The sequence below is a fragment of the Protopterus annectens genome, chromosome 2.part0, assembly GCF_019279795.1.
Source record: "Protopterus annectens isolate FY-2018-M chromosome 2.part0, PAN1.0, whole genome shotgun sequence".
Classification (NCBI taxonomy): domain Eukaryota; kingdom Metazoa; phylum Chordata; order Ceratodontiformes; family Protopteridae; genus Protopterus; species Protopterus annectens.
The window spans coordinates 829,383,871-829,405,997 of record NC_056728.1 but is presented as its reverse complement, the minus strand read 5'-3'; the positions used below and the strand labels follow the sequence as shown (position 1 = coordinate 829,405,997).

The 22,127-nt window shown below is 37.9% G+C and overlaps 1 protein-coding gene across 1 annotated transcript in view; it reads right to left on the bottom strand.

Annotated features, from left to right (window-relative positions):
- Positions 1-337: 337 nt before the first annotated feature.
- The window catches only part of SLC1A1 (solute carrier family 1 member 1), an 827,126-nt gene continuing 805,336 nt past the window's right edge, over positions 338-22,127 (bottom strand). Inside the window, exon 12 of the mRNA XM_044061099.1 lies at positions 338-12,565. Coding sequence (XP_043917034.1) covers positions 12,319-12,565 — 247 coding nt within the window. The 3' untranslated portion in view covers positions 338-12,318. The remainder of the gene's footprint in view (positions 12,566-22,127) is intronic.

The following is a 22,127-nucleotide window of genomic DNA, read 5'->3' as shown; positions in this document are numbered from 1 at the left end:
GTAACAATCCACTTTGCTGAATGTTCACTTTCTTGAAGGAGTGAACTGTTGTCTCTTTTTTACTGAAAGTGCATTTTTTTCCAGATGCTAGGTTTACCAAAATGAAAACTGCTGCATAAGCATATGTTGTCAGAGGAGTACTTTTGGTTTAGGTAAGTGGGTATGTGTATGTGTTAATGCAGAAACGTTTAGATATAGTGAGAGGTTCAGCATTTGAGGTGGGATTGTGTGTACAAATGTGTGCCAGTATGGTTAGAGCAAGTGCAAGGGCTAGGTAAGGGTTTAGGTTCAGTGTTGTAGGTGTGTGGCTGTATCTGTAACATGTGTGAGTGTCTTGTATAATGGTACTGTTAGGGAAATTTTTTTTTTTTTTTTTTTTTGTGAAGCTAATATGCAGGGCCAGGGCAGGAACATGGTTAGGGTAAGGGTTAGTAAATATCAGTAAGACAAACAGTGTAGCAGTGGGGTTTAAAACAGCATGAGGCAGGAGCAGGGACAGGATTAGGGTTAGTAAATATGATTACAACAGTGCGGTGGTGGGGGTTAAAGCAGTATGAGGCAGGAGCAGGGACAGGATTAGGGTTAGTAAATATGATTAGAACAGTGCGGTGGTGGGGGTTAAAACAGCATGAGGCAGGAGCAGGGACAGGATTAGGGTTAGTAAATATGATTACAACAGTGCGGTGGTGGGGGTTAAAGCAGTATGAGGCAGGAGCAGGGACAGGATTAGGGTTAGTAAATATGATTAGAACAGTGCGGTGGTGGGGGTTAAAACAGTATGAGGCAGGAGTAGGGACAGGATTAGGGTTAGTAAATATGATTAGAACAGTGCGGTGGTGGGGGTTAAAACAGTATGAGGCAGGAGCAGGGACAGGATTAGAGTTAGTAAATATGATTAGAACAGTGCGGTGGTGGGGGTTAAAACAGTATGAGGCAGGAGCAGGGACAGGATTAGAGTTAGTAAATATGATTAGAACAGTGCGGTGGTGGGGGTTAAAACAGTATGAGGCAGGAGCAGGGACAGGATTAGAGTTAGTAAATATGATTAGAACTGTGCGGTGGTGGGGTTAAAACAGTATGAGGCAGGAGCAGGGACAGGATTAGAGTTAGTAAATATGATTAGAACAGTGCGGTGGTGGGGGTTAAAACAGTATGAGGCAGGAGCAGGGACAGGATTAGAGTTAGTAAATATGATTAGAACAGTGCGGTGGTGGGGTTAAAACAGTATGAGGCAGGAGCAGGGACAGGATTAGGGTTAGTAAATATGATTACAACAGTGCGGTGGTGGGGGTTAAAACAGTATGAGGCAGAAGCAGGGACAGGATTAGAGTTAGTAAATATGATTAGAACAGTGCGGTGGTGGGTTTAAAACAGTATGAGGCAGGAGCAGGGACAGGATTAGAGTTAGTAAATATGATTAGAACAGTGCGGTGGTGGGGGTTAAAACAGTATGAGGCAGGAGCTGGGACAGGATTAGGGTTAGTAAATATGATTACAACAGTGCGGTGGTGGGGGTTAAAACAGTATGAGGCAGGAGCAGGGACAGGATTAGAGTTAGTAAATATGATTAGAACAGTGCGGTGGTGGGGGTTAAAACAGTATGAGGCAGGAGCAGGGACAGGATTAGAGTTAGTAAATATGATTAGAACAGTGCGGTGGTGGGGGTTAAAACAGTATGAGGCAGGAGCAGGGACAGGATTAGAGTTAGTAAATATGATTAGAACAGTGCGGTAGTGGGGGTTAAAGCAGTATGAGGCAGGAGCAGGGACAGGATTAGGGTTAGCAAATATGATTAGAACAGTGCGGTGGTGGGGGTTAAAACAGTATGAGGCAGGAGCAGGGACAGGATTAGAGTTAGTAAATATGATTAGAACAGTGCGGTGGTGGGGGTTAAAACAGTATGAGGCAGGAGCAGGGACAGGATTAGAGTTAGTAAACATGATTAGAACAGTGCGGTGGTGGGGGTTAAAACAGTATGAGGCAGGAGCAGGGACAGGATTAGAGTTAGTAAATATGATTAGAACAGTGCAGTGGTGGGGGTTAAAACAGTATGAGGCAGGAGCAGGGACAGGATTAGAGTTAGTAAATATGATTAGAACAGTGCGGTGGTGGGGGTTAAAACAGTATGAGGCAGGAGCAGGGACAGGATTAGAGTTAGTAAATATGATTAGAACAGTGCGGTGGTGGGGGTTAAAACAGTATGAGGCAGGAGCAGGGACAGGATTAGAGTTAGTAAATATGATTAGAACAGTGCGGTGGTGGGGGTTAAAACAGTATGAGGCAGGAGCAGGGACAGGATTAGAGTTAGTAAATATGATTAGAACAGTGCGGTGGTGGGGGTTAAAGCAGTATGAGGCAGGAGCAGGGACAGGATTAGGGTTAGTAAATATGATTAGAACATTGCGGTGGTGGGGGTTAAAACAGTATGAGGCAGGAGCAGGGACAGGATTAGGGTTAGTAAATATGATTACAACAGTGCGGTGGTGGGGGTTAAAGCAGTATGAGGCAGGAGCAGGGACAGGATTAGGGTTAGTAAATATGATTAGAACAGTGCGGTGGTGGGGGTTAAAACAGTATGAGGCAGGAGCAGGGACAGGATTAGGGTTAGTAAATATGATTACAACAGTGCGGTGGTGGGGGTTAAACAGTATGAGGCAGGAGCAGGGACAGGATTAGAGTTAGTAAATATGATTAGAACAGTGCGGTGGTGGGGGTTAAAACAGTATGATGCAGGAGCAGGGACAGGATTAGAGTTAGTAAATATGATTAGAACAGTGCGGTGGTGGGGTTAAAGCAGTATGAGGCAGGAGCAGGGACAGGGTTAGAGTTAGTAAATATGATTAGAACAGTGCGGTGGTGGGGTTAAAACAGTATGAGGCAGGAGCAGGGACAGGATTAGAGTTAGTAAATATGATTAGAACAGTGCGGTGGTGGGGGTTAAAGCAGTATGAGGCAGGAGCAGGGACAGGATTAGAGTTAGTAAATATGATTAGAACAGTGCGGTGGTGGGGGTTAAAACAGTATGAGGCCGGAGCAGGGACAGGATTAGAGTTAGTAAATATGATTAGAACAGTGCGGTGGTGGGGTTAAAACAGTATGAGGCAGGAGCAGGGACAGGATTAGAGTTAGTAAATATGATTAGAACAGTGCGGTGGTGGGGTTAAAGCAGTATGAGGCAGGAGCAGGGACAGGATTAGGGTTAGTAAATATGATTAGAACAGTGCGGTGGTGGGGGTTAAAACAGTATGAGGCAGGAGCAGGGACAGGGTCAAGGTAGAATAAATATGAGTAAGACAGTGTGGCGTTTGGAGTTAAAACAGTCCAATGCCACAGAATAATGGATTTGGGGTGGATGATAAGCAACAAAGTGATATTTTCCCATCTTTAAAAAACAGAATAAAGGCAAAATGCATCTCCAGCTGTAGAAAATGGAGATCAAAAGCAGGACATTTTGAATAGGACCCCATGACTAAGACTTAATAGAAGCTGATGAAGGGCTAGAAATCGGACTTCGACAAAGGGTAAATAATAGGCCTGGACCTAGATCAGAAAATACAGGTACTGATTTTTTTCTCTTCTTTTTTGAAACAAACTTTATTATCTACAGAAAACAAATTAAACATGATGAATGAAAAAAACAAAAAACAAAGAATACAGAAAATTATTTACAAATTTGTCCTAACAACACTTAAAATTGATCAGAATTCATTTTAAGTTCCTCAGTTTCCAGTGTAATTTTTTAAATTGTTTTTAACATAACTATGTACATCTTTTGAAACATCAGCATGGTTATTTTGAAGAGATGACAGACAAGTGCTGCAATAGCATTAGACAATCTATAGCCAGTGGTAAACAAAATTATTGATTTCACATTTCATAAATGCCAAGAATCAAAAAGTTTAAGTGCTTTATAAGTAGAATACAAAAATCTAACTGCCATAGCCGTAGCAGAGTCTATTCTATACTACATTGTTTGGTTATCCTGATATTCTCAAAGGATATACATTAAAAAAGCTCTTTTCTTTTGATATTTTCAACAGTTAACTGCCCCACCAACCATCTATAAGCATAAAATGAAGGTAAAATCTCACAAAAGTGCATTTATTTAAAGTGAGCAAAAGTGATTCTGGGGGGGGGGGTATAAGATCCTACCACACCAGCACTTTAAGTTATTCCTCCTCTGAAATTCTAGGGTTCAAAGCCTAATGACTTTTCCAATATACACTTGTCCCTGGATTCAAAGGTTCATAGCTTCACTGTCTCTTATTAAGCTTACTGTTAAAAGAGACCATCAAGGAAGTCAGCCACATCACCTAGTACCACTGGGAAAGTATCAGTGCCCCTCATTAAGTAGACTTTATCCACATATTCCTGGTCAAAATTTGTGATCACCCATTCAGTGATCCAGATGGATTTTAATGCTTGCTAGGGATGTGGCCTGCTTGACAGGTAAAGGCGTCCTCTTCCAGAATCAGGGTATGCAATGGTTTTGTTATCTGTCATGCCATCTGGTCTTGTTGATGTAATGGTGTATGTAGGTTTAGGACTCTAGGACAGGTGTTCACTTTACCACTTGTTCTTCTTAGGTGAAGTTGTTCAAATAATGATGGATAATTTATAGCACAGAAAGTTAAGCAAACATCATCGCTCAGGAGTCTGTATGTCACTGAGTAGAGGGACAGAGCTTTTAATCAGAGTATCTAAGGGTACTGAGACCTGAGATCTTTTTGGTGAGGAAAGGTTGAAGTCTCTCATACTGTTTTAAGTGCTTGGTGAGGTACATGCTGAAGAGTGCATTATCTTCAATGATAGGCCTAATAAGGGATGAATAAAGTGGGATTATAATTTTTTTGGATCTTGAGTAGATGCCACAAAAGATAAACCGTGCAAGGTAGAAACATTTTCTAATCAACACACAGACATGTTATGCAAAGGAGAGTCTGCTATTAACATATGTACCCAAGTCCCTGATGGCTATGCAAACGTTAAGAGGAATGTTATGTATATGATAGATGTGCTATATTAAATGAGGGGAAACTATGCTGCATATCTTGGTGTTAAGGGTATGCCCATGAGTAATACACCATTTCTGGTCCAGGTTTCCTGCAGAATTTGAGTATCAGTATGGGATTTAATAACAACCACGTCTTATAACCTTAAACAAACATGGTTAGCCAAAGTCCCTTGATATCATTTTTTTATATCACAGAAATACATACCACACAGGAGGGGACCCAGGACAGAGCCTTGTGGGACCCCATTAATAAAACATTTCCATCTACAGCAAATACACCTAACCTTAATGGTATAGGTTCTGCCAGACAGCCAACTGCCAATCCAGCAAACTATTTATGGGTTAATGTTGAATTAGAAGAGTCTGGCAATAATACTAGCATAGAGAATAGTGTAAAAGGCATTGGCAAAGTCTAGATAAGCAGTGTGGACTGTATGGCCCTTATCTATGGCCTCTGTAACCCTTTCAAAGAACTCATCCAGGTTGAACAGACATACTCTGCCTTTCACAAAGCTAAACTGATGTGCACCGGGGATATACCATCACCTATATCTTTGTTTAGTTATGCAGTTGTAATACATTCCAAAACCTTGCAAATATTGTGAATGCGACTAGTAGTCCTGAAATTTCTAGGGACTGTCGAGGGACTACCTTTATATGGGTACTACAACTACTATTTTGTACTCCTCAGGGACATAAGTAATGGAGAGACTTAGATTGAAGGGTTGATGGAGGGTGTTTGCTAAATTAGACTTTACACTTTCTAGCAGACATCCAGGGATATAGTCAGGACCCATGGAAGTAGTCTTTTACATTTTGGAAAGTGCCAAAAGGACATGGCCCAAATTGATCTGAGGAAGGGAGTGTGAGGGGAAATGGAGGGAGAGAAGGGTGGGAAGGCTGAATAAAGTTGAAAGGGAATTAGTCCTTAAAAATATTAGGAACATCATTGGAGTCATTGAAGGAGGTGCCATTTCAGATAAAACTGTAGGTTACTTCTAGTCTTTTTAATACAGCTAAAGAAGGCCTTATATCTGTCTTTTGAATTAGTTGCAATCCTAAGTTCATAGAGGGACTTAATTTCCTCATGGTACATTTGAGATGCTTACCAGTTTTAAATCTTTTTTTATAATGATGTAGTGGGCATCTTTGAATGATGGCTTTTTATTATAGAGGTTGTAGACACCTTTTCACTCAACCTATATGCAAGACAGAGAACAATGCTCTAGGCATGTGGGTGAATTTAAGATCAAGCTTTAGTTGTGTTAAAAGAGACTCAGTAACACTTTGTATATCCCCGAGTTGGAGATATTGCCATGATCACAATGTCCTCATTAAAGGAAAAAGAACTATAGTCAGAAGCCTTCAATGAAACAATGTGTCCAGAAAAATAAATTTCTAATCAACTCTGGAGATAATGCAGGCTTAAAATTATTCCCATCACCAACAATATTGGTTATGCAGACATAAGGATCTATATAGTGTTAAAAAGGTACGCCCATTTTCCCCAGGATCCCAAATTATTCTGCATCTATACAAAATGCCAGAAGAAAGTAAACTTGAATTAATATTAATTCAGGAAGAATCTAAATGAAATGGGACTGGACGTAACATAGATGAACATGTCACCTTCTTCAGCCATGTAATTTCTCAAAGAATTGGTAAACTCTGTTTCCTACTGTGGCTGAGGCCACCATTTTCTTTATTGATATCTTAGGTGTATTCTTGTCCCAAAAAAGCTGCAATCACAGCCTGAAGTTTTGCTACAATTGTATTTCCACTAAAACCAGACATGGGTTTGTCCAGGAATATGAATTTATTTAACAGGAACTTGTGAACATATACATTGTCATGAGGAAAGGATAAAGTAACTAAAGCTACACAACCAATTCTGCATTAAAATTATACACACAAATTTTATTATTTGCAACTGTGGAAAACCTAGAGTATCCTGGAGAAACCTGGTTTTTGAAAATCAAATGGGTAAACTGGGTGTACCAGATTAATATTTATATTATGGTGCAATTCATATTAAAATCTTACTGCATATGAAAATATGCAAAATGGAAATACTTGACTTGTTTAATGAGGAACAGCAAGGAAAAGTTTGAGAGAATCTTTTTGTGGTCAAATTATGTCAGAAAAGGTATGTGTTTACCCAAGCCACAAGGCCTTAAAATACTTGCTGAGTTATAATAATTAAAACATGTGGACCAACTTTCTTTTGCCTACTGGTTATAGTAATACGCGTGTCCATGGGAATAGAGTTTGAGGCTGTAGGAAGACAGAAACACTAGGATATAATAGACTGGGCGATAAGGAAATATGGTGATATATGGGTTAAGTGGAATCATATTAGACATAACTTTGATTTAAACAGTTCCTTCAGCTTGGCATTTGAAGGGATGTTGAGTACCACAAGAATTCTAATTCTAAATGAGTTGCTTTGAAGGATACTATCTACCATGTTGTTGTTACTGATGGAGGTCAAAGGTGAATTGCGAGCTGTTAAGAAATTAATAAGCTAGCAGCACTGAGAGACTTGACAGATAAGATAATAGAAAGAACGAAACAGATTTGAATCAATGATAAAGAATAAATAGATATTAAATGTGGGGATGCTTAATGTCATTTGCCATCCAGGAAATTTAGAATGTTTTATAAAGCATGCAGCCTTCAATAAAAATACAGCAAAAATGTAAACTCTGAAAAAAAGATGTGAGAAACAGAATTATTCTTTCAGTAATAATGCAGCCATTAGTATTAAAATGAAGCTGTTTCAATCACACACACACACACACACACACACACACACACACACACACACACACACACACACACACACACACACACACACACACACACACACACACACACACTGCTTCCTGTCAACAGTTGCTTTACATTACATTGAAAAGATGTTTGTGTGATCTATGTAGCTTTGTTTTAAAAAGGAAAACATATGTTTAGATTGCAAAACTTCTAACCTGCTTGGACTACTGAACCAGAAAAAAATGTGCATTCCAACTGTTTTGTTGTGGGCTAACAAGCCTGGAAGCAGTAACGGGCAAAGGGTAATGTTTATTCCTATTAATCAAAAGGGACAGGTAATTTGGAAAGGAGTTTTCTGTGCTGTGAGGAAAGTTAGCAATGTTAATTATAAAGTGAAGTTGCCAGCCAGGAGGCAGACACACATACTCTACAATGCTAACCTGAAAAGGCACTGTAATTATAGAAATATGCCCTTTCTTCTATGTTCTGCCAGTGAATCATCCATCATTAAACCAAAGAGTGGCTCACTGTTAATGGGCATATGTTCAACCAGTTCTTTCTTCCTTCATATGATAAAGGAAAGACTTGGTCCTTATTCATGCATATCTTCTAGTGGTTACAGCCATTACTGCTGGAGTACAGATACAATAACTGCATCATAAGACATATCTTATACAATTACTGGCCATTCTGACAGTGGTTGTAACTAATGTAAATGTCATGTCCTTATCATCTGATCATAATCAATCATAACTTGATATTGAATATACAGTTTAAATAGTTAACAAACTAATATATCAGATTTCAAGATATCTAAATCCTTTGCTCAAATATACCACCCTTGGATTTATTATCACAAAAATAGAAGTGCATTGATAGCGGCTTTTCTGTATGACTGTGGAAATTAGTGTAGGGTCTCCTTTGAGGATTTTCAATTGTTACTTCTCACCAGATGGTGCTTTGGAAAGCCTGCCTGCTTTCCATCCACCTGAAAGATACCATTATGTTGCCTTCTAGGAAACCTTTTCGATATTTTAAAACAAACTGACTAGAAGAGCATTAGTCAAAGCCCAGAGATGGTGGAGGCCTTTAAGAAACTATATCACTTTATTTGTTCTGACACATTGTAATCCTAGTTTGACAATTCTCTCATTAAGTTAAGGAAATGTATTCATTGTGGACTTGGAAAAATGGGGCTGCTGATCGTTAAAATGGCTTTACAAATCCAGGGATTATTCAGTCCCGACTATATAAAATTCTTCCTCAGATGAAGTGGAGGAAAAAGATGATTTTTTGGCTTTCTAATGAAAAAGCAGAATCAGAAACTTATCTGACAGTTAATAAAGAAGTCCCATGAAAAAGGAGCTAAGAAGCTTCAACAGATGATATAATCAGTCTGTTGTAAAATGAGTAGATGTAAGTGTTAAACCAGCTTTATGGTAGCCCTCTAAAAAAAGTTTCTTCCCCTCGAACCACTCTCCCGTTTGGTAAACTCAGTGAACAGGTCATTCAGGAGGTCTATAACTAAGCACTTAATCTACTTTAAGTTTCCACATTTACAAAACAATCTTTAGGTTTGATGCCAAAATGAAAACGATCAATCAGCTCAAGCAGTTGAACGAACTAACTGAACTCAACTACCCAAGCAGAGGAAACATCTTCTGATTAGATCAGCTGTGATGTCCAGTCTATATTTTGCTAACCCCCATAAAATACATTTGCATAAACAAAGCATGCTAATTTATCACATCCTCCCCAAAATTTGTACATCTTTGTGTTTTGCTGCACAAGAACAATGTTACGCATTCATTTCTACAAGCAGGGCATCCAAGCCACTTTCTCTGCAAGCTCTACTACTTTGATCATTTCTGCCTTCTTGAGGAAAACTGGATCATACAATCTTTGTGACCCGTCCACTTACCTCAACAAATAAATAAATCAGAAAAAAATGTAAAAGCACATATCATCGAGAAGTCAGCCAACTGACAGGCAAACTAGTCATTAACAGAAAATGCAGTTAAGCCACTGACATTTCCAAAGCAGTAAGACAGCTGAAAGAGAGGCAATGTGATTTTATAAGAGATATGCACTACAGAACATCAGAGAAGAACCAGCACAAAAGTAACATTACTTCATGCCAAGGGGACATGTAACTCCTGAAAAATCAAGACAGGTAGATGTCTGATATTGGTGTTTAAAAAACACTTTTGTAAATACTGCTGCAGTAGTCTTCCACAATACCCGTGTCTGTGTGTGTGTGTGTGTGTGTGTGTGTGTGTGTGTGTGTGTGTGTGTGTGTTTGCGTGTGCTTTAACTTATTTATTAACCAGGTAAGTGAATTGGTCCTTTTTGGAGCCATTTCTGCCATGCATAAGGCCACAAAGGTACAGGTAAATGCACTATGCATAAATAATTTAATCTAGCCCATGTGCTAGCATAGCTCTCAAAAAAAAAAAAAAACCTTAATAAACACGGAAAAGGTGGAACTTGCCCCTCACTGAGTAACTGGATACCTCAATTACTCAACTATGATGCTGTTCAGTGTTTTTGTTTAGTGCTCAGGTCTAAACATCTTCCCTGTATGGAGCTTAGCAAGCTGAGTCTCTTGAGACTTTTTCCATTTGTTTCCAGTTATTCTTTAAATATTTTTTTTAGCATACAGAATTGTATTTTTGCTTCGAGTGCTTGCTGCTTCTTGGATTAAAGCCATAGACTTTCTTGTGACTGTCAGTATAATCATTAATACATTATTCAAATGAACTGTTACAAAGCATCTGTTCACCATGGGGTGTCAGTTCAAATATAGGTTTTGTTCCAGTGCACAGAAAGTAATTCTAGTTCTGCTTTAATCATATACAAGGTCATTTTTCTTTTCTTTTTACATTTGGGTAAAAATATCGTCACCGATGTAAGGCTTCTAATGTGCCTGATACCAGAACGTACATCAGTCAAAATCAGTCACATTTAAAGCAAAGTCATGCAAAGGGGAGTCAATATATTATTTAAGAGAACTATTCTGCAAAGAGTTGTTGTTGTTGCCAGACCTGAATATGGCGCATTTAAAAGTTATAATACGAAAGAAAACTTCATGTTGTATGCATGTCTAAGTAAATAGGTCAGTCCACATCCTTATCACAACGAAATGTGCAAGCAAAGGAGGTTTTGTCAGAAAAATGCTACATATCAAATAACCTGGTAAAATGAATGGGTTCAGGAAATAAATCACAGGGCAGCAGATCCTGGAGAAAAAACATGATCTTGGCATCTCACTGATTTAAAGATATCACAGTATGAGCTAAAAATCCTGAGCAAATTGAACATGTGCTGGTGAATATATGCTTCAACAAATCATGGAGTTCATAGTGATTACAAAACAGTGAATTAATTGGCACAATTGTCCTGATACGTAATCAGGAAAGAATGGCACTTATGAATGGCTATATATAGACCATTTTACTTGACACTGATGAATATCCAAGTCATTTGACAAAATCCTTTCTGAGAGCAGAGGTTCTCTACCTCCCCACATCAGAATTTTTACCCCACATACCCTACATTCTTTCTGATATTTTCAAGGTCACAATGTTTCAAAGCAAAGGCAAAGCAAATCAGCTGACTTTGGAATCAGCCAGCTAAAAACTTGAACACGCTGTAAACATATGTTTGTATGTATGTTCTTAAGGTCAGGAGTGGAAAACAGTAAGAGACAAAGAGCTTGTTTTGCTGATGGCACATGTTAAGGTGTTGAACTGCTCATAGCATGACATCTACCATTGTGAAACTATATGGCACTTTTACTTATGAAATAATCAACTTGAATATTTTCTTATCCAGCCTAGAGGGTATAATACCTTGCAATTTTCTTTTCATTCCATTAGTATCAAATGCTGATTACCAGCATGCCATATCATAAGCAGGCTGCAAAGCTACTTTTTTTCTGCTTGCCACATATGGTGACAAATGTCATGCATTATTTTATAACGTTTGCTGATAACAATTGAAGAGCAGATCACTCACGCTGAACAAGGGATCCACATTTAAGTCATGTTCATGACTATTGTTACTATGGTATAAAATAAGAACAATGGCATTTAGAAAAAGAACTGACAATTTAAAAAGACTAAGTTTTGCATGAGGCCTCACTGGCAACAGCTGGCTTATAAACATGCACATTTCAAACTGTCATTATATCTACACATTTTATATCTATTTACAGTAAAAAGAATCACCTTAATACTATATTTGCAAATATCTGTATCCAGACTTTACAATTAAAACGAGAAATGTACTAGGAGAAAATCACTGAACTCTTCATATTGTCTTACTTTCACATGGGGTCTCATATTGTGTACTTTAAATTGCAATAAATACAAGTATTGTTGGTGTCTTACCCCAAGGTAAAATAAACAATGCCATTTGGGTATTATTTGAGTTAGCACTGTTTCTAGGTTACAAAGTCACATTTTTCAATTAAATGTTGGGATTTAGGAACCTGTAACAAATACTGTCCCCACAATTTCATGAGTAGTAGGTTAAAACTGTGATGTTTGTGTGTAAGAAATGGAGTCTGTCTTATCCACAGCGAAGCCACCATTGATGTAGGATTTCTTTGATTCTTGGTCTTCAGTGTCTGATAATTTGCATTCCAGGGCAAAAGGATTGACTATATTTTCTTCTGCACTGAGGTCCATCTGTTGCAGCTCTTTTTTGGAAAGGCTTTCAACAACTCCTGCTCCAACTCCGTCTCCAAGGACATTTACCATTGTCCTGAATCTATCACTGTAGAGAAAAAAGCAGAATTATGATGCATTGATTCGAAGTAGAAGAATCATTTTGACACACATAAATTAAGTGCATAAAAGCAAAAAAAAGAAAGAACTAAGAGTTTATTTTAGACAAATGGGAAACTCCTATACAGTCTTGCAGGGGTGGTGATCAGAGCATGGAGTAGACAGGGAGATGGGTGTTAGCAGCAGAGAATATTTTACTGGAGGTAGCAAAGAATAAGGCAGCTAGAAGAAAAAAGTTATAGAAGAAAACAATGACAGCTGAGGAAACAAGTGAATTGAGAAAGGAGACAAGTACAGTGGTAAGTGTTTGGTGAGCAAGAACAAGATAAGTGCAGTGTAATAGGAGGCAGTACGGAAGGTGGTGGAGTACAGGGAGAAAATAAGAAAATTTTTGGATGGGCAGAGGAAACAGACTTACTTGGGAATTAGAGATTAAAAAAATACAACTGAGTACTGCATTTACAAAATCAAAGAGATTTATTTTTATTTTTTTTACAATTTGTTAACCAGGTAAGTGAGCTAGTCTACTGACGTTTTTCAGTTATGATCCAGGTACAATAGTACAGTAGTAACAATAACATACTAAGGAAATGACATAGGATGACTTGACTAAGTCCATCAATTATATCTATATGTCTATATCTATCTATCTATCTATCTATCTATCTATCTATCTATCTATCTATCTATCTATCTATCTATCTATCAATATCTCAAATGTTCAAATTATTTGCATTTCCAACTGCTGACAGTGCATGCATATTTTAAAACAGAAGTAATAATAACTCAGACACATTACTGAAGTAAGTAATACAGCAATGTATACAAAACCTTAACATTAGTAAAATAAGTCCAGATATTTTTTTAAATGTCCATATATGAAGAAAGTCCTTTCAGTTAAAATACTTAAAGCAAAATGAGTACTGCAGAGATAAACTACTAGAGTAGTATGTGTTAGCCAATGTCACAGAAACAGGAAGAATTTGGATTTCTTTTGTAGGAATTTCCTGAGATTTTTTTTTTTTAATGTCCCTAATGCATCACTGCTGTTTAATACCAGTAGGCAGTTAGGTAGCTCCATGGGCATTAGATTTGAAGGGAAAGCGATATGTAAGGTGGAAAGGTAATCAGCAATAATCAGGAAAGCAGAGATTTTACAAAGAGAAAAGGTTGGTAGATATGTTTTTTTTTTTTTTTTGTTTGGGAGAGGTTAACTTGTATGGAAGAAGAAGGAGTTTGGGAAGGATAAAGTTTTTTTTTCCAGTGGCAGATTTTCCATGCATTTAAGAAGTTCAATAGGCGATTACAGCAAAGGACAAATAAAAAATTGAAAAAAGGATATGCTGATACTTCTAGTAAGTAAGGGGGCTGCTACTGAAAGGAGGGAGTAGTATAGTAACCAGAAATATAACAAGGAAAGCAGTGGAAGGGGGAATGGGGAGCTGTTGAAGAGATCAGAAGAAAGATAAGGAAGAGAATGTTTGAAGGGGAGGAGGAAAAAGAGATGAATAAAGATGAGCAATTGAGCATGATTCACAGATGGTATTATACACACATGAGGGTGTGCAGAGTGGGTATTAATGTAGACATAGCTAAGGACTGGCAATAGATTTTGGGGAAGTTGGAAAGAAAACATTAAAAATGGCTATTTTAATTATAGGAAACGAAAAAAAATTAACAGGGAGAAAAAACAGACTAGTTTAAGTGCCACATTAAGGTAATGGGAAAAGTAGTAAAGGTGAAAGTGACAAGAAAATTATTAAAATGATGCCTGTTATATAGTTAGAAAATGGGACATAGGCTTGACGAAAATGAATATAGGAAAGAAAAAAAACACAAAGTTCAGTTGTGTGATATACTCTCTATGGCAGTAGGTCTTCAAGGAGAAGAACTACAGCAGGAAATCATTTGGGTTTACTCACCAGTGAAGCTACATGGTCCACCATCTTTTCATAGCTCTCTTCTTTTACTGTGAAGGTCACCCTTACAAAGGTACTGGTCATATAAAACAATGACACATGCCTTCTCAGTTATTTGACACTGAAAAATCTCTGGGGGTTGCATGCTGTTCTATACATGCATAAAATGCAGTAAAATAACAGCATGTTAAATGCAAAAATATCACTTAAAATGAACAAGTCATATTCAGCTGCATAAATTAACAGTGTAAATAGATCTGAGTAGACTAACACAAAACTACACAGTAATTGCAAATGACAGCTTTATTAGCTTTGCTATTACAGAGATTCTTCTTTTTGAGTAACTGCATAACTGCAAATTAGAGGGAGGAGGAAGGAGAGTAGCTTTAGTGTACAGTGACTTCTCAAAGATCTATCATTATGGTCAACAGCTCACACAAATGTATAATTATAGTTTGGGGAGAGCCACTGTAGTAGTAAATTTGTAACATTTGGATCGAATCCCAGGGAGTACTGGGTAAATCCTGGAAGGTAAAGAATTACAGGGTCCCCTGTGGAACAGCTATGCAGATACAACTTGTCCTACCCACAGACTGAGCTGTGATGTTTTCTATCTATACTAACCAGTAGTCTATGTTGTGTTGCTGTTTCTAGTATGTCGAGTGGAAACATCCCTTAAGCAGGCTGATGATATCTATAACAGGATTCATGAAAACAGAATGAGTAGTTTAACAGTCACTTGTAAAATTAAATATTGACTATTATAAGAAGAAAATGCTGAAATGTGAAAATATCACTGCAAAATGAGTACTGGAGCTTTGTATGAATGTATTTTTGTTTCAACCTCTCTCTGCACCCTACAGAGTCGGGGATGATCTATACACCCCTACACTAAAGAAATATGTTAAATGTATATGTACTGTCTCAGAGAAATAAAAGTCAAGCTTTTCAGTAAAAACAAAATAAATATCAATAATGCCTTTTTCAAAAAAATGGCAGGATCACTAGAAATCAGAACTTTAATGCAGGCCTTGCATCAGAAGATCAACACTACAGAGAACTACTTACACTTATGATAATGACTATGATTATGACTACAGTTAACATGCAGCAATCAAACATCTTTCTGCATAAAGAAAATGAAAAGGCAGAACACAGGATGCAACCCAAGTACTTAAATAAGCTAAAGAAAAAGTACATGGGGATTGTCTTCACATGACCGTTTTAATATATTGAATGTTTTTGTCTTCAAACTTATCAGACTTCATCATACTGCACAAGTAAACTCTGTGAAGCCAATCTAACCCTTAATTTTATACGTGTGTGTGTGTGTGTGTGTGTGTGTGTGTGTGTGTGTGTATATATATATATATATATATATATATATATATTATAATAATGTGAGGTATTGCTAGCTATGCCAGGAGAAGTACGGCAGTGGTTGTATAACATATGCCAGCACTTCTAGCTGGAATTTAGTAAAGAATTATATTTTATTTGAATATCAAACTGATTTGTACAGATGCTTGTGTTGAAACAGTATCAACAGTGTGCTCTGCTGGAAAGAAAAGAAATGTGCATGCATTATTGTAACTGTTTAAATGTATATATTGCAACAGAGGATACAGGAAGAGAAGAAGTTTAGCTTAGTCCCAGCTAACATTGTAAAATAACTTAAATTAAATTAGGCCATAAAGATTGTATCTTACAGTTCTGATTGCAGCCAGTGATGAAATGTCTGTGAGGAGCCTGGCTTTGTAGCTCTGTAGGAGGGGCAGAGGTTTCAAATTGTTTTATGACCTTCTGGGAGCTGCAGCAGATCCGAGCAAAGCTCTATCTATGTGTATGGTAACACGTAGGTTCTGAAATCCTGGTAGCTTCTAGGGCTGGTGACAGTGTGGGAAACACAGCCAGATGACCAGATGCTATCCCAGAAATAATATTTAGATATTATATTGAGAAGTCTGTCAGTCAAACTGAGCAGTTTGTTTTTTGGAACCAACATAGAAAGATCCCTCATCTACTACATCTTGCCTTGCTCTATAAAGTGAACCAGGGAATAGTAACTCTTTAGATTAGTCAGGAAAATAAAGTGAGATTAGTTAAGTACTCTTTTTCTGTAACTGCATAAATTTATTCATCTGTGTTACTTTATTATTTCCTGTGGTTGAAACTCTGGTGTTTACTGTAAATAGATATTTAGTTTTTTCATGTTTGTATTGTGGCTGATCCTTTTAGAAAATGTTTTAGCTTTGAGATTATTTGCATATATTCATTGGGTGATAACTGTGGCCACCACTGAAAGCCTGCCTGTTTGGTAAACATTACCATTTGTATTAATATTAATTTCACTCAGTATAATTGGATGCCCTTTTTAAGAGCCTTCTAGTAACTGACTGGTGCCTTATAGTCTGGGCAGAAGGTGGCATAGCTAGTAAATCTGTGCCAGCCTTTTCCAGGTGTGTTTTTTTGTGTTTGTGTGTGTGTGTGTGTGTGTGTGTGTGTGTGTGTGTGTGTGTGTGTGTGTGTGCAAATCAAATCTCAAAGAGTGTGTGTCAGCTACTTGGAGCAGGGACAGGAAGCAGTGGTTTCACAGAGAGAGTGGTGGAGGACTTGGCTTGGGAATTCAGCTGAGAACTTAACTGTGCAGCTGTGCCAGTGGGGAGCCTTACTGGGATCCTGGGATGAGACAGAGAGAGAGAGAGACAGTGAGAGAGAGAGAGAGATCAGACCCCAGGCTGAGTCTGTTCCCTGTGTGCTCTTAAGGGATACTGTGCTTGATGCAGAAGGGTCTGCATCTGGAAATACTGAGTGTATCTGTATTCCAAGTGAACGTCCCTCTTCAGTGTTAGTGGTGAGGATTGAGGCTCCTTGATTACTGGCCCAGAGTGGCGACATGTCTCTCACACACACACACCCACATACACACAGACACACACACACACACACACACACACACACACACATATATATATATATATATATATATATATATATTTATATGTGTGTGTGACTGTGTACTCAAAATAATCAACAGTTAAAATGTCAACAAAAAATGTAAAACATGAAATATTGACAAAAACAGATGTTATAGCAGAGAAGGGTATACGCCTTTTCTCCACTATCATGTGATCTCACAGTCGGATTTAATTAACAGGTGGGGGTGCAGTGTGGTAAGTATTATATAGCATACATGTGGCCCCAGCAAACCTGTGGGATACAGCAAACATTCCACAAATGCTGGATTTTTATTTTACAAAAATGAGTTCCAATCTACCAGAAATGCTAAGCTTTAAGGAAAATGGCTTTTATTTACCTTGCTTACATGTGAGAATGAAACAAATTGCCCTATTGTCTTTCTCCCAGTAAATCAATGCCTGATGACAGATCAGGAGTAATAACTGAAACTCATAGATTATCTGAATATACTGACATTACTCCCAGATATTCTAATTTTCATTGAAAGCAAAAGTCAACCTTTTGGATCATATTAGCTAGAATGTAAAGCTAACTAAATGTAAACTAAATCTTCACCCTAGCTGGTTCACACTAAATGATCCAGCTCATAAGGACTGGAAATCAAGAAACTGGAAACCACTAATCACTGTTTTTATTTCCTGTCTCTCTTGTAAATGCTTAGTCCTTGGAGACTTAGAGATGATATATGTATGTATAGTCAAATGCAGTTATTTCAAGTTCTTACACAGCCCTTTGGTATAGACCCATCCCAATGTTATTGTTATCAATATGTTTTTAAAAAGAATTTACTAGGACTTAGACCCCCTGGCAGTCTAGTTTGACATAAGACAGTCAAAACAATCTGAACAGATAAAACACTCAAGACTCTCATTGTGGAAGGGCAGATTCTCCAAGATTCTGAACTCCCCAGCCTGTCAGGGAAAGTGATTCCACTACTAAGACAGCGATCTTCATTTCTTCCAGCTGAGTGTACAGTTTCATCTCTTTGGTTACTATCAAAAATTCAGGACCATAACTGAGGACAAAGATGTAGACAGACTGGTAAGTTTTTTACTTGAGTATCACTAGTTTAATTTTGCAAGCATTCTAAAAGTCTGAGCAAATTGGCATCCGCCAGGAATGCAGCATTCCATTTTGCAGTCATCTGAATAATTAGTTACTGTATACGATGCCTGGTTTTATACCAGCAATATAGCTACTGAGCAACAAGGACCCTGATACAAACCCTTGGTGCACAATTCTGATGTCAGAGATATTTTAAAACACAGCATACGTTTCACTTATTCTCTACCACATAGGCAATTAAATACTTAGTTATGCTATTACTGATTTGCAGTTTTACTAGGTTTTCTCTCATGAAATTATGCAGAATGTAACTGTTAGGTCCAAACAGATGGCATGAACTGATAACCATTGTGTTATGTGGCAAAAAAAATGTTCAAAACCTTTAACCAAGTTCAGGAAGCATGGCCTACATCAGACAAAGTCTACACATTTTTCTTGCAATAATATAAAATCCAGAATTTTTTTTTCATTTAACATGATTATTCTTTCTAATATGTTGCATGGATGATTGGTTACATTAACTGACGTGAAGACTGAAGACTTCAGATAAAGTCTGCTCCTGTGGATGAGAGCTGTTAGTTGTAGCAATGGAGTTGGTTTGTCACTTTCCCTTAAGACTCAGTATTATAACGTCCTAAGCTTGGAAGGCTTACTGCTAATGAGATATATGACTATATGCAGCTAGACGTTATGCAATATTTGCTATGGAGTGATGCCTGCAGTCATCTGATATCTGCGTGAAATTTTAACTTACTAAGCAGAATGCCGTTGCAAGTGAGACATGCATTGTGCTAACATTTTGGTGTCTTGTTTCTTAAACTATGGAACACATAATCTTTCCCAGATATAAAATCTGACTGGAAAGAAATAGTTTTATACACAAACCACTACATTTGTGCCATATTACTTATGTAATCCAAGGCTCTCTTACCCATGCAATAGCTGTCTCTTGAATTCTGATATCAAACTGCTAAAGAATTAAGATGGATGCAATTTTTGGTGTGAAGTGAGGTTGTTTTCTCTTATTTATGAGTATTACAACAATAAGTGTGCTCAGGTTAATACCTCATAGTCATTTTAAGCAGCTATTAAGCTAAATATTCTTGTTTACTTTTGTTACCCATCTATACTGAGATGTATAATAGAATTATCCATGTATGCACATATTAATTGTACTGTTTGATTGCATTTTTGCAATTGAACGGTCAAACTGAGCATTACCATGTTTAACTGAGACCTTTGGGGAAAACCTATAAATATGTAAAAAGATATGTACATGTATTCACAGTCAGGTGCAAATATGTATTACAATAAAGACATGGATACAGATTATCAAAGACAAAAACAAGACCTCTACAGGAATGTGGCATAAACCTATATATTAAATAAATCCCATGAGACCTCAAATAACCTCCTAAATGGCATATATAATCTCTTACGCTGTTTACTTATAAAAGAGGAACAGTGATTGTAGTGCAAATGTAGTACAGTGCAGCAACAAATCATGATGCGATGCTGTCTCCATACGATATGCCATACATGATATAGTAAATCATGTAGCAGAAAAGTGCACAAGTTAACAACTTCTCCCTGTAGGTACCACCAGTATCTATTGTACAAGTACTCATCCCCCCATAGGTGCCATTAGTACCTGTAACACAAGTATGCAATCCTTCCCTGTAGGTACAACCAGTACCTGTAGCATAAGTACACAACCCCTCCTTGTAGGTACAACCAGTACCTGTAGCACAAGCACACTGTAGCACAAGTACACAACCCCTCCCTGCAGGTACAACCAGTACCTGTAGCACAAGTACACAACCCCTCCCTGCAGGCACACTACCCACCAAGTAAGTACTATCAGTATCTACAGCACAAGCACACAAACCCTTTGTGTAGGTACTGCCACTATCTGTAGAACAAGTATGCATCACATCTCTGAAGGTACCATCAGTATCTGTTGCACAGGCACACAACCCCACCATGTAGGTACTACCAGTATCTATTGTATAAGTATGCCCCCTACATAACCCCTTCCTGTAGGTACCAAGTTACCAACCCACCACCATTCACTCCCACCTTCTACTTCAAACACATATATTCCAAAGAAGTTTTTACCTACTCAAAAATATTCCGACCAGCACCCCTCCTGAATCTGACAACTTAAAACCCAGGTTTGTCTATCACTGCAGAGATTGTGTATGTCTTGCTGTCACCCATATATATAATCTATGTCTCACACAAACATCATGGCACAAATTTGGAATACTGCTCCAATTAAACCACTCTCAATGCAAGTGAACCCAAAAGATACTTCTCACTTCCATGCAATATCCATCCTCCCAAACATGGGCATACATCTGGAAAAATCAGTCTATGCCCATATCTCTTACTATATTCAGTTGTATCACCTATTCTTCTCCCCCCACACACACACAGATCCTGTCCTGTATGCTGTACAATGACAGCACTTTTGACACTAAGTGATGGCATCCTGCAATAACCTGAGAAAAAGCCTCCTTACAGGTGCCCTATTAACAGACCACACAAAGGCATTTTCCTTATTGACCACTACTTTCTCCTAAACAAAATAATTGAAATTGGCATCAGGCCAGACAGTACTCATTAGTTTCAAAACTTCCTGATTGACAAATACTACAGAGTTAAAATAGGATCCTCTGAATTATAATTTGTGGCTATTATTAAAGCTATGCCACAAGGATCAAATCTTGCCTTCCTCCTCTTCTTCATATTCATTGACAAACTTCCTTTTGACCTCAAACATCTCCCACTCATTCTCTATGCTGATGACATGGTCATTTACTGATAAAGTCACTCACATAATCATTCAGTCCCATCTCCAGTCAGACTATATGAGCTACTATAAATGACTCAAAAATCATAAACTACTTCTCAATCCCATACATGACCAAAACTTCGATTTTCTCCACTGAAAATTCACCACACACATGTCTCTTTAACTATCCTTGACTTATACAGCCTCCACCTTCAAATACCTAGAACTATGGATTGGTCAGTCACTAAACTTCCATTTCCTTGTAATCTAAGTGAGAGCCAAAATAAACTCTCTCCTTTTCTGGACCAAAAACATCAATCCTTTTCTGTATCTCAACTAGCCAGAGTAGCCATTGGCAAAGGAGTTCTCCTGCCTCATTTAGGATATGGACTACCCATTCCAACATCTGCCTCCAAGAAAAACCTCACCACACTCCAGACAATCTCCAACAGGATCCACTGATTCATTATAAACTCACTTATTCATAACCATAACTGTACAAAAAGTCAAATGCCTACCCATAAAAACAAAGATCTAATATACTGCTATGATCCCTAACTCTAAAAACTACTCCATCTCCAGACATGTATTCCCCTTGCAGCTAAACTTCGTGAAAATAAAAGGACTCCTCATACAACCTGAGACACTACTGACAAGCCATACCAACTCTAATTATCCTTAGAACCAAACTCCATATCACTTCATATGCATTCTCCTTTTAGGTATCCACAGATTGGCAAGCTCTCCCTATTGATGTGAGAGAAATCAACACTTATGCCAAATTCACTATG